Source organism: Euprymna scolopes, chromosome 30, assembly GCF_053919585.1.
Source record: "Euprymna scolopes isolate OS-2025 chromosome 30, ASM5391958v1, whole genome shotgun sequence".
In the NCBI taxonomy this organism is placed as follows: domain Eukaryota; kingdom Metazoa; phylum Mollusca; class Cephalopoda; order Sepiida; family Sepiolidae; genus Euprymna; species Euprymna scolopes.
Window position 1 is genome coordinate 32333326 of NC_136511.1, and position 14832 is coordinate 32348157.

General features: G+C 31.8%; 1 protein-coding gene across 5 annotated transcripts in view; it reads right to left on the bottom strand.

Moving 5' to 3' along the window:
* Positions 1-11248: 11248 nt before the first annotated feature.
* LOC145254737 (uncharacterized) overlaps positions 11249-14832 on the bottom strand; it is a 775668-nt gene continuing 772084 nt past the window's right edge. For all 5 annotated transcript variants that reach the window (XM_080113473.1, XM_080113475.1, XM_080113471.1 and 2 more), the window contains one exon: positions 11249-13708. In XM_080113473.1, the coding sequence (XP_079969599.1) occupies positions 12682-13708 (1027 nt within the window). In that variant the 3' untranslated portion in view covers positions 11249-12681. The remainder of the gene's footprint in view (positions 13709-14832) is intronic.

Genomic DNA, 14832 nt, shown 5'->3' on the forward strand with positions numbered 1-14832 from the left:
AATGTCCCCGTTCAGCTAAACGACATTGCTGATCTTGTAGACGTGCTGTATTACACGGAAAAGGTAAGCGTTGATGTTGTAGTAGTTCATGGTTGCATAGAGTTCTGCATACCACACTTTGTCGAATGTTTCCTTGTAGTCTACGAAGACGTGGTAGAGTTCTTATTGGTGCTGAAGGTATCGTTCACATAAAATCCTGAGGTTGAACATCGACTCAGTTATCCTGGCCTGAATCTTGCCTGCTCTTCTGCTATAATTGCTTCAGCCTGGGGTCTTAATCTATTCAATATGATCCTCAGCTATGATGTAATATTCGACTGATGGTGCAGTATTTGTTGCACTGTTGTAGGTTGTTTTTCTTAGGAAGGGTGATCTTTAAAGACTGTGTCTTTACTGTCTGCGTATAAAGTTATAAATAACTATTAAATCCCCTTGTTTTAACTTTAGTTGTTAGGTTACGGTTTTAAACAAAATATCCGACACACTTGTAATATGTTTTAATAAATAAGATATAATTACAGATAATTCATTTTGTAATTTGTAGTCTCCTGTGTATATCACAATTGCTTTGGTCTTTATCGTAATTTTTTCTTGAAATAAGAATTAAACTTAATACGATTGAAATTTCCGAATAATCAAAACGAAATCACTTTATAAACAAGGGAATAACATAATTCAGATGAGATACATTTATTGAGGAAACTTAATAAGAAGCAACTACACTTTCTTTATGACTTTTACTCTCCTGCGCAAATCGCAATTGCTTTTGTTCTTGTAATTTTTCTGAAATAAAGATTGTACTTATTACAATTACCCTTTCCGAATAATCTGAAAATAAAATCAATTTATCAACAAAAGAATGTCATAATTCAAACGACATACATTTATAGAGTAGATTTTATAAGAAGAAATTGCACGTTGTCAAGACCATCGGATGGAACGCCTTACATAATGATTGCAACATACAGCACAGTATCCAATCTAATAACCCTGGTGCTACCTACTACACTCTTACCCGACGCAAATGTTGCATCTCCATACCTGTTTTACAAGTATATCAATAAAGCTTGCTCTGACAAACCCGTATCACCTGTAGCCCGATAGTAACCCCCCTACAACAAAGTGGCAATGTGACTTGTTAGGGGTGAAAATGTAATAAAAAAAAGTTCCTCGAGGTAGATAACACGACGGACAGCAAAATACCATCTCTTCACTGTAGAGGTGCTTACATACCAGACTCTTTCTACTGCAACAGTTCCTTCGCTCGAACTGCTAGACCTTAGAATTCCGTTCCCTCTTTCCTGCATCTCTGATTGTACTAACCTGCACAAATTTAAATGTAACACGAACACATATTTCGCTGCTCAACTCCCTACATAGTGCTCATAGAGTAATCCCTTACGCTCAAATGACAATATAACTTGTTAGTATGAGTAAAATAGCAACAATAATGAAACAGTAATTTATAAAAGGAAACGAGCTAGTTCTTAAAATTAGGAAAAATAAAGAAGAGTTCAAAATTATGTGGATTATATTTATAAAAAGAAAATCACCACTCAATTTTGAGAATGATGTTATAAAGTTTATAAACAAAATAAATAAATATATAAAATAAATAGAACTAAAAATAAATAAAAAAAATAAAAAATAATTATAATAATGTCCATCATCAAATTCCCTCAGTGTTTGATTACAATATAACGTCAGCTGATATTTGGGCTTGACAATGAATGTCCTGGAAAAGTCACTTCTGATTAATGTTTAGTTTCTACATATGTAAACGAAGAAATAATTTGCGGCGATTTTAAATGATACCTCTTCTTTTATCGAAAAGTGAACTCATTAATAAGAAAACAATTAAAATTAAATGGTGAGATACACACCGGATTGAACAAGGGATCACTCCATCTGTGATCGATTGGTCTACCACTAAGCTATATCTCCAGATGATTATAAATCTACTTTTAAAAAAAATGTATTTAGTGAAATTTTATTATGTCTCTTGGCCGGTGTAACATAAAATATCCCCCCTATAAAAATTCTGCTTTTTATCGATAAGCGAGAAAGTCTTTAAGACATTATTTTTTTCGATTTTCAATACTTATCAGATGAATTTACGTACAGAACCTATCCAAGAACACTGCCAGACATATAAATTAGCTTCGTGTGAAATTCGCAAAAGATAGGCTCAACCGTTTCAGAATCAATAAGGAAAGAGCGCACACACGCAGAATTGACTTTTATGTAATAGTAGAGATATCAACTTATAAAATATATAAAAGATACGAAACGAAACTTTCAAACAAATGAACACATTCTTGAAAAGCTTAAATAAAAGCTGATCAAAATACAAAAAATTCTATAGGATTCGTTACGAACAATACAAGATAATTATCAATCAACCATCACATCAACATTATAAGATAACACAAGAGTATTATCAGTATCAAGGCAAGGGTTTAAATAATCTTATCTAAACGAAACATTGAAAAATATACCGACATAACAGATCGTAGAACACTGTTTTAGCGAAATAATATATACACGCAATTCCCAGGAATAACGCAGTTTTGTTTAAAGTAACCACACTAAATGAGATACACATAAAATTCATAAAAAAACACTTAAATGCTGCAACAGCATACATCTAATTTAACTTTGCTTTAGTAATTAACAAAAATAAAACTGGAAATAAATAAATAAAAATCCTTCCTTAAACAAAATAATTTACTACCGTAACTCTCCCGTATCGACGCCACTTACACGAGTCTCTCACTACCACATGTTCACCTAACCCGATTGCATTTCTCTTTTCCCCGACCGCACGTTGGACACAGCCGGCCCATACTCGCCTTCATTTTACACGTCCGTCCCCTTTGGCAACAACTTTGTCTCTCCTATTTTTTCTTCAAATACGAGCACACTTGTTTATTTGCATACGCGTTCAAACGCTGCTCCTGCTGCTAATACAATCGCTTACCATCCATCTTTCGGCTGCTGCTTATATTTCCATATGCACTCATATGCGCTCTGTTACACTCATACAAAAATAAATGTTAACCAAAAAATAAAAAAAATTCCAAGATTATTTCATGAAATTTACATTTTTGTAACTCTTGCATAAATTCAACCAAACTTCACACCCGATCTCATCCCGGCTATGCTATTAAAAAAAAAATGCCCCGCTGAGGTTGCTCCAGTCCTCTCCAAACTTTACAGCAAATACCTTAAGGAATCTTGCTTTCCTGCCCGCTGGAAAACTATTTCTGTGGTACTAGTTTACAAGAATTCTAGCGGAAGAACTGACCTATTGAATTATTGCCCTATTATCCCTCCCGTATCTCACTAAAATGTTTGAGTGCATAATTAACCAAGCTTTAGTTTACCACCTTACAGTTGCTTAACTTCTAACCGACAAACAACATGGATTTCGGCAAGGCCGTTCTATAGCAGATATCCTTACTGTAATCTCTGAACGTATATACCATACACTGGACAAAGAAAAGGAGAGTAGAACGGTAGCCCTAGATATATCTAAGGCTATTGACGGTCCTCCCAGGAAGATCAGATTATACGGTATCACTGGACGAATACTTAACATAATTAACTCCTTCTTAAATAAGAGTAGAATCCAGGTTGCCTCGACGGTCGTACATCTAAAGAATATGATGTGAATGCGGGTGTACCTCAGGAGCATATCCTTGGGCCTTTATTATTTCTAATATTCATAAATGACCTCCCTGATGAAATTTTCTGTGAGCTGGGTATATTTGTTGAGGACATCACGCTCTATAACAGGCATGATGAGAAAACAAACAAACACATATCTAAGGAAATGGCAGAAACACTAGAGTAAGATCTCAAATTTGTAGCGAAATGGGAATAAAAATATTTGGTCACATTTAATGCTGCCAAGACTAAGCTTGTCTCCTTCAATATGCCTAAAGATACATTACTTAAATATTGATCGCTAAAACGAAGGTAAAACGAGAACTTAAAGTTTTAATTTAAAAACAGAAATACAATTATTAAGGAAATATATAAAGGCATTTCAGTACAAACTAAGTTGAATTAAGTATGGGCAAAATGGAGTTATTTCTCTCTTAGACTATCTCAATAATATTGAATGTTACAGGAATAGTAAGGAATTAAAGGTAAACCAACCTGTTTGCTTTAGGATGATATTAGAAAAGATAGATTTAACATTTAAATTAATTACATAACCAATTTCAATTATCGTTTTTCTTGAAAAAAGCATTAGAATCAACAAATATATCGTAAAAAATATACGAAAATAAGGCTGATTGAGAAATGAATAGTTGGGCATATAAATAGAAACTAAATTTAGATAAGGATAAAGGAATTAAATCAATAATATTAAGAAATAAAAATAATTCTAATTAAAAATACATTAAAATATTAAATGAATATAAAAATAGTCAATGGTGAAATTATCATCAAACAATAAGAAATAGAAAAGCAGGATATTTTCTCAATTTGAAGGTAAACAAAAAATAAATAATAAAAAAAAGAAAAATGAGGAGAAACGAGGTCAGCCAAATTGATTAGCAATGCGTTCACATATTTATGACAAATGTATTGTGGTGTCTGAAAAATAACTATCTTTGGAATGTATTAAAATGATATAATGTTTAAATTTGTCCAAATGCTTATGAACCAAACATTGAATATCACGGAAATGCACCGTATGATATTCTGACTTTATATATTTTTTTTTCTTTATTTTTGCAAAAATATTATATACATGCTCGATTATTAAAACTGATAATAATGAAGCTTAATTAACTGATTCTATTAATATTGACTTTATAAAAAGAATCAGATATAAGGTCCACCACCACAACAATAAAACATAAAGAAAAAAAATAATATCACCACACAAGATAAGAATACAAATGGAAAACAAGAAAACAAATTATCGCAAAATACAAGGATATGCCCACTACAGATACAGTCATTAGAAAACTTGGAAATAAACATGTTGAACCTACTCCAAACATAATTTTGAGTGAACTAAAAGAGAGTCGCCAACCTGATAGGTCCTGAACTGTCATCTAGGCTTCAGCCTCTGTCCCATCGACGAGATGTTGCATCCCTCTGCATTTTTTACAAATACTTTAATGGTGAATGCTCTGACGAACTGCAAACACTTGTACCTCCCCGACGTAACTACCCCCTACAAACTCGACAAGCTACTAAGTCTCATCCCTTTACAGTAGAGATCCCTAGGTGCAAGAAAGCCTTTTACTCCAATAGTTTCTTCCCCAGAACTGCGGGTCTTTGAAACTCCCTTCCGGGATTCTGCTTTCCAAACTGCACTGATATGCAGAAGTTATAGTGTAATGTTAACAAACATCTTTCTACTCACCTCCCTTCATAATGACCCCGCTAATTAAGTCCCTGGTGGTAGCCCCCCTGCTTCAAAGTGGCACTGTGCCTTGTTTGGGGTGAAAATTGAATAAAAAAATAAATAAAATAAAAATTATAAAAAAACAATCGAAGAAGATTTTTATAACATAAACTTATTATTACCATAAAGAATATGTGAAACAATGAACATTCAAGATAAAGTAGAAATATGTACACAACTTAATCCAACGGTTTTTATTGAAAGATCATAAACCGGGCTTTAACAATACACCTAGCATTAGATTAATTGTGTTTCTGATTTAAGTAATATCAGTAAAAAGATATTGAACAGAATTTTTTCTATGTTAAAATCTAAAATCCAACATAACCTTGGGATTTCTTCTGGTGAAGTTATAGATTAGTTCCAGAAAACGCTTAAATACACAAACAGTAAATTTATTATGTTTGATAATAATAATGACTCCTATTATCCTTCTATAACTCCTGAACTATTTGAAAAAAAAACACTAAAACTAGAGGGAAAGGAACCGGGTGTAACTAGGTTATAAATAGAAGTTATAAAACTAGAGAGAAGATCTTAATAAGATACGGTAATGTATTATGGCCAAGAAAGGATAGAGAAAAACATTTTGTGTGTTAGGATGGGATCTCCGTACTCTGCAGTAAAAGTAGCGAGAAAATTAAACTATTCTTTAATGAACTTAAAAATAACATCAGACTGCAATAATAAAATAGTGATTTTTTTTATATACAAGTAAACCTTACCAATAATACATATGGACCGTATCACAAACCGAAACAAACACTCCTAGACAAGGTTCAAAAGAGAGTCGCCAATCTGTTAGGTCCTGAACTGTCATCTAAGCTTCAGCCTGTCCCATCGACGAAATGTAGCATCCCTCTGCCTGTTCTACAAGTACTTGAACGGTGAATGCTCCGACGATCCTCGACGTAAATACCTCCGACAAATCCCACAAGCAGTAAAATCCCACCCCTTCACAGTTGAGATCCTCAGATGTAAGAGAACCTTCTACTTCAGTAGTTTCTTCCCCAGAACCGCCAGACTTTTGAATACCCTTCCAGGTCCCTGCTTCCCCAACTGTACTGACATGCAGAAGTTCAAGTGTAACGTGAACCGTCATCTTGCTGCCCAACTCCCCACATAGTACTCCTGTAGCTTATGTCCCTGATAGTAGCCCTCTACATCAAAGTGGCAATGTGCCTTATTTGGGGTGAAAATGTAATAAATAAAAAAAAAAGATAGTCCAACCAAAGTTCTTGGAAATGTAATCTAAGTATGATGACAGTTATCATATAGAGGTTGAAACTTGCAAGTAAAAAATTTATGGTAAGGTAATCCTTAATAGATATCTTAGTGGGACGAAGCTAGTCCAATAGGAATCGGTTCGAAAAAAAACTCTAATAAAATGGAATCTTAGGTAAAGTAATCCTCGATCGAATCTCAGAGGCTATTAACCGATCCAAAAGTGTTTCACTGATGGGTTTCAATTTAAAACTACCAGGTAAAATATTCCCCAGGTATATTCTACATGTTTGGAGTTGATCCAAGGAGATCCTGAAGTTTAAGGCCAATGTATTGTATCATTGTGTATAAATCACAAAAAAAAGAACTCACATGTTAGTAGTCGGTCTGAGCAACCAATATGTACAAGCATATCCAAAATAACTTTAAACGGTGTAGCGTAAATTTGAAAGCACTAGAAGTATTAGAAAATATAATTTAAGAGAAGTTATCACTAGAAATAACTGTGAAAATTACATTTAAAAAATAATAATTCAAACTTAAAAAAATTCTTTAAAATCTTACTTTTTATATAAAAAAAAATCCTAATAAATTGAAGGTAATATTCCACTCAAAATAAAATAAAAATAATGTCTATGTCGCAAACATAAGAACAGTACACTAAATGAAGTGGGAAGAAATTTAATAGAACGTATGTCACTCGTCCCAACATAAAACAGAAAGGGGAATACACCGCAAGATATAAAAATTTGAAAAACAAAAAAGACAACAAATAAGAATGATATAAATGGAGGAAGGGAGATGGGGAACCGAAGAGATTGAATCAAGTTAATGGACACGGAGAAGAGCTAAAGAGGAGAAATCAGGAAATAAGATAATATAAATAAAAAATGTCAAAAGAAAATAAAAAAGAAAAGAAATTAATTAAATGTTAGGGCGTATAGAGGAAGCGAGAGGAATCAAGCGCGTCTTTATCTAGCGTCAAAAACACAAAGTGCGAGATGGATGCTAAGAAGGAAGAGAGACGCAAGTAATTGCAAATATGAATCAATAGAAATAAATACACACACGGTCATTTCACATTGGAATTATAACAATGGAACAACCCAGAACCGATCAAGACGATCATCATATGCTAATGAATACATCACAACAGAAAGCAAGTATTAACGTACATATTTAATATCTATTGTTGATTTAGTTATTAGCGATTCTTTGGTATTTAATTTTTACGCTCGCCTGGGCGTTTCTGGGAGTTATTTGCCCTTTGTTTATGTTTACGGATCCCCTTTTATTTGGGACGTATTTTTTTTAATATTATAAATTTTATTCATTAAAATTTGAATATTGTATTAAAATATTTATTAAATATTTTTTCGTGCATAAAAGCTACCCATAAACACGTGTTCCTGAGTATATCCCGTCTTCAGCATGGCTAAACTTTTGACAAGGATCAGACTCGTAATAGTTCTATCGGCCGCCTGACGTTTTACACCAAGCCACAATACCTCCTCAAATTTATGCACGATTTTCGCCCTATCGTCGCAAAATCGAAAATACGACATGATTCCATTTCCGTTTGCCGAAAACCGGTTTTCCTTTTTTTGTTTCAAGCGATCTGCTTGTTGGCTTGTTGTGTACAAACCACAAGAGTGATAAGAGATTTCTACTATATCTGAAAGTTATAAAATGTTCAACTAGCGAGATCGGAGATGCACCGCTGTACATGCTCATGCTCTCTGCCGATCCAAGTCATGACAACAAGATTTTTGTCTGTATTAGTCTCCTAGTAAATAAATATAGAAAATATAAACCTAGTAAATAAAACAACATATAACCTTTGTATACTTGATCCATACCACTTAGTGAGACTATAAGAAGAAATTTAAACAAAAAGTTTGAGGTTATACAAAGCTGTCTACATAGAAATAAACTCATATTATCACACCTTAGACCAGATTAAAATAACATCTATATGATAAAATTAAGGTATATATTGTGAATAAAATGTAAGTGTAGTAAGTATATTTATAATTTAATTCGTTGGATTTAGGATAGTACAATATATAAAGTCATTTACTTAACATAGCAATATATAAAGTAATAGGTCTTTTACTTAACATAGAGAAAATAAACCAAATATGATTTAAATAAAATTGTACTAAAATTTAAAATTTTGTTTTGAATGGATATAAATTAAAAAATTAATTATAAAACAATTGAAAAAATATACCAATTTCTTAATCAATATACGATAGACTGAAGTAAAATATTCATTGATAATAATCACAATTAAATAATATTAATACTATAAATAGTTTAAATGATATCAAGTAATTGTGATTACAGATCAAATTTAAAATAAATTAAGTATGTGATCTAATTTAAATATATTAGAATACAATTAGAATAATAAAATTAGGATATATTTGAATATAATAATATAAAGTAGATAAATTATAATTATGGAATGATAATTAATAAACATACCAGCTAATTTGAAAATAATAATATAAATAAAATTGAAAATATACATTATTTTAAACTGGCATTTTTAAATGTTACTATTAAATTTAAAGCAATGATATATTAGATTAATAGTATAAATTGGATTAATAAATAAGTAATATATAATAAAATAACAATAAAACTAGACAAATATATTATTTATCAATATAATAAAAATCGTTAAATCTAATAAGGTTTTTATAAAATTAAACAACCCATTTAAATTTAACTGTATTTAAACAAATTACAATAATTATAATAAAATCAGGTAAGATTAATGAAAAATAATTAAATTACAATTCATGATAATAATTTTAGAAATAAAAAAATGATTAAAATAGTCATACAACTGAATTATATACGGCTATAAAATTCAGATAACATAAACAATTTGTATAACCGAAAATAGAATGTATATATATATTTTCTAATTATTTTCGTATGAAATTAAATGAATATATAAGCATATGTCATATATATATAATGTCATATATATATATATATATAACAATTATTTATATTAACTAAGTAAATATATACAGGTTAATAATAAATACTGAATAAATAAAATACTAATTGCAACACTTTAAGTAGTGTATATCAAATCTAATACAATTTATGAATACGAATATTTAACTTTTAGCGACTTTACTTGTAGATTCAAAATGACGCAATAAAAGATAACGTAAAAGGTAATTGCAACTTGTCTTTCAATTATCGAATTTTGTAATCTTGCTCAAATGCCTTTAATTTACTTTTGGTAAGTTGATATTTGCTATTTTTCTGATGTGTAAAGATCAAAACAGATTCATTAATACATTGAAACAGTTAATATCAAAAATTGTAAATGTCAAAGTAATTAACGGCAAACATTGTAAGATTATCAACATCATGAAATTCAGAATATAGATTTTGTCATTTGGTTTATATATATATATATATTCATCTATATATTCATTATTCATATATATATATATATATATATATATATATATATATATATATATATATATATATATATACATATTCAAGCAAATATGATTAAATGCAACGGAGACACTTTGCTTTATTATTCGTTTTTATTTTTCGATTTTATTGTATAATCTTTCTTGTATCAAAATCAAAAATATTCATAAAAGTTCCATAGTTGTTGCTGTCCCGAGCGCTTTCATCAGGTATTGAAGTAAATGTCCAAAGAAGAGAAAATGAGAATTAAAAGTGAAAACTAAAATGCACAGTAAATGGCGATAAGTTTAAAAGGTATTAGGTATTTGGACAATGTCAAAACATTGACCATTTTACTGCCTGCATAGCGGCAGACAAATAGCGCAACGGTTAGAAGCTCCAACTGTCGTTTGGGCGGTCGGATTTCGATTCTGGCTTGTGGTAGTTGCATGTCAAGCCGCATTGATTAACTGTGAAATAGCAAAAAAGTACTGTATGCGGATGACTATATTTCTCTTTCTCTCTATATATTTTTATAAGAAAATTTTAAAAGTAGTGACATATTAAATTTCAAACATAACATTCATTTTTAATCTTTTACATTTTCCTCTATACTCCCGTTTTTACTTTCTGTCTTTCTTTCTCTGTACCTTTAGTTATCTTTATTCTGAAAAAAAAAACAACAACATTTTTATAAAAATTTTATAAGAAAATATATCGTTTTAATTTTAAAAGAAGTCCAAAAGATGCTGTTTCTCATAGATTGTTGCAGTAAAACATGTATGCACATATGTTACCAATAGTCCAAAAGTAATATATATATATATATATTATTTTAGAGACGAGAGAATCAACCTAAATTAGTATATATATACATATATCGGTGTTTATATATATATATATATATATATATATATATACATATATCGGTGTTTATATATATATATATATATATATATAAACACCGATATATGTATATATATACTAATTTAGGTTGATTCTCTCGTCTCTAAAATAAGAACGAAATACATTTTTGGAAAGGATTTATTGATTATTGATTCTCAATAAGATTACCATCCCTTTCATCGGTTCCATCATAAAATATTAACATTTTTTGATTTGAAAAAAAAAAGGAAGACATTTTTCTTGTTTTATTCGAAAAAGAACATCTTTATTTTTTTTTAATTCACAACGAAACAATAAAAAAATCATAACAGCAAATCCAAGAAACACCAAGAAACACATTTGAAAAGCGATTATTTTTTCCGCTCTGTAATTCGTATTTGTCCCCATTTTTCGTATCATTTCAAGTAATGTTTTATCAATAAAAAAAAAACGAATGTTTACATGAAGATATTTAAAAAGAATTATTCTTTATGAATTTCGAAGCAATGTCATTTTGGAAAAATTATAATCAATTTTATTTTCGTACCAGATTTATGCTTCTGAACCCTTTGTTTATTGTTTTTTTTCAACGTAACATCGAATATATAAAACAACCATGAAAAATAATCTCTTGCTTTTTTTTAATACTTTTTTCTTTAGTTCCCACATTCTATGAGCGATATTTCAGACAAAGGAGAATAATTGCTGTTTTCTAGGTCGAACTTTACCTATTTGATTCTTTGCTTATTTTCGTCAGTTTTAGCTCCTTACATCGAGTGGCCTCATTACTTGTCTGATGCGACTTCCATAAAAAAGCAAAACCGATTGTCTCGTGTGACATAAAGGTATACTTAAGCTGGCTGTAGTACGAAACTTTTGTTATTCCCATTGTCTGTGTTACGGAAAATACAGTTCAATTTTTCCACATAGGAAACATTCAAAATTAACCATTTAAAACAGAAACTGTCTCAATACACATCTCTGTGTTTTATTAATTAAAAACAAAATTAGTTAACTTTGTTCGTTAACAAATTTCTTTAATATTAAAATCATCTTCATGTTCTGATTTTTTTTAGATGAGCGCTGATTGTTTATACTACTTGTTTTGATCGGAATACTGTCTTATCTTGAGTGTTATTTATGCAACGTTTTGGTTTGATTGGACGTCGACTGTCTTCAGGCATGTTGTTGGTTGCTCGGCAAAGAAAGGAGAAAAGTTACTGGCTCCGTAGATATTTTCGTATTCTTGGAGTTAATCTCTGTTTTATGACTGTGGTTTCGTATGTGTGAAAAATTGTTTGATAAAAATGGAAGCAACTCTAATAAAACCGGCTATTGTCGATTTTATTACAGTTCCTTATCTGTCAATCCCTGTTAATCTTTATTAGAGTTTCCTCCCAGTTACCAACTAATTTTGTCACACATACGAAATCACAGCCATAAAACAGAGACTAACTCAAAGAATACGAAAATATTTATCTAAGCCAGTAAATTTCTCCTTTCTTTTCCAAACAACAATCAACATGTCTGCAGAGAGTCGAAGACCAAACCGTCCGAAACGTGTCACAAATAGCACTCAAGATGAGAACAATAGTCCGATCATCTTTTAAAATTCTTTATTTTAAATTCTGATATTATTCAGTCTTGCATTTTTTATTTCAGCTTTTATTCCATTGTCTTTTTACCTCTCATGATGAGGAGGGAGATCCCCTGAGAGTGATTGTCGGGTACTCGGTTTTCTTTGATAGTGACACCTGTACATTAGTAAAAAAACAAAACATGGCAGTCAATGTCTCCCGGAAATATTTGTTCATTACACAATATAAGATAAAATTGGCCGAGAAATTCAAGGCCTGCATAAAGTTTGTCACGTCCCGTATGACAGCCGAAAGGGCACTATCTACTTTGGCCAAGTTAAAAGAAAACTTTAAAATTTCCGATGGTGACACAAGAACCAAAAACATGACTACAATCGACACTAGAGTAGCCGTGACGCTGTTCAGGGCTGTGTCAGTATGACGACGCCTATGGGTCACCGACTGGGAACGCATGGAACGGCCTTCTGTTCTTAGGTGCGCTTCTATTTCAGCGCCACGAATCGAGGTCTGCCGCTCGTGACAGATGTTGTTTGAATCGGAGCGCAATGATGAATTTACGGTAGTAGGTGCAGCAGCACAGCCGGGCCCGACTGCGTTCGCTGCAGCCGATTTGCTCGATCTGTGTCGGTAGCTTGAATAACTTGAGTGGCGATTCATAGTCGAGCGCCTCTCATCCCCACAGTTTAATGGTGCCATATTCATCCTGAGTTTCTTGGCCTTGTGTATGCTATAGATGAGGCATGTGTTGAAATAGATGAGAAGTCCGCATGGAATGATGTCGAAGAGGACCGACCAGCACAGCCGGCGGATGCCAACTACCTTTGTGGAAAAATACTTCTCAATCCAGTACAGCTGCTGACCGTCGTTGTCCTTGGCCACGATGCCCCGCTCCATGAATATCGGGATTGTGGCTAGTGCACAACCGACAAATACTAGGGCGATGATTATACGGGTCCGCCGCAGAGATATTACCCTCCTGGCTTTAAAAGGGTGGCACACGGCCAGGTATCGCTCAGCTGCCATGTAGACGATCATGATGGTGCTGATGATGATGAAAATAGTAATGGCCGGGCCAAGCATCCATTCCAGGTACAGCCATACACTCCGATGGTCGTAACTGAAACAAAAAAGAAATATGTGTGAAGTATGTTTTGTTTTAAATTTATGTAAGTTTTTACATAGGAAAATTTTTTTTATTTATGATGCAATGTTTTTTAACCCTATTACGATTAGGATATACAATCTGTGTAACGTTACAAGTAAACAATTAAGTCCCCGTCGTTGACTGGGCCCAAAAACAGTCTACAGAAAATGGACTCTGATTTATGAAAGTATAATAGGTTAGGAAAAGGAACGGGTGTAAAGAGATAGCTTCGAATTTGGGGGTATCAAAACCAAAGCAAAATATGATGAAATTAAAAATAGATAAACCCCATAATTTATTATAGCATACCTGTTCACACTGAAATACTTATCACAATATTCTGTGGATCTATATTTTAAAAAACCTTGTTAAGCTTTGTGACATATTTCCATTCTATGGAGGTCAGGCGCGAACGAACACCTCATAATTTTATTATACCATATTTCTTCAAAGTGAAACACAATTATCAAAGTATACTTTCGCAGATAGATATGAAAAGTCTTTATTAAAGTTTGTGCCTATTTCTATTCTATGGAGGCCAGGCGCGAACGCAGAACTCACAATTTTATTATACCATCCCTATTTAAGTTATAAAATACTTATCAAAGTATTATTCTGTGCATCTATATCAAAAACACGTGTAAACGTTTTTATTTTTTAATTTTTAAATTTTTATTTCCATATTTTGTGGACCAGGCGCATACGCAGACCCCACAATTTTAATGAATCATGATTATGCCAGATTAAACAGACCCATTCCTGTGACTCGATACATCTTCTATTATTATATGTGATCAGTTTTCTATAATAGTCAACCATATAGGAATCTATTCGTGACCAGACACACACACACAAACGTTCATCTTTATATTATAGATATACACACACATCCTCTCTCTTTCTCTCTCACACACACATACACACACACACACACACATATATATATATGTGTGCGTATATATAAAATTTACTTCTGTTAGTATGCAAAATGTAATTCATTTTACTAATTTTTGTGGTAGAAATATGAGCAGGGATAATGTTATTTGAAACAACAATTTCATCCGCGGGACTTGACATACGTAAGTAAAGTATGCAAT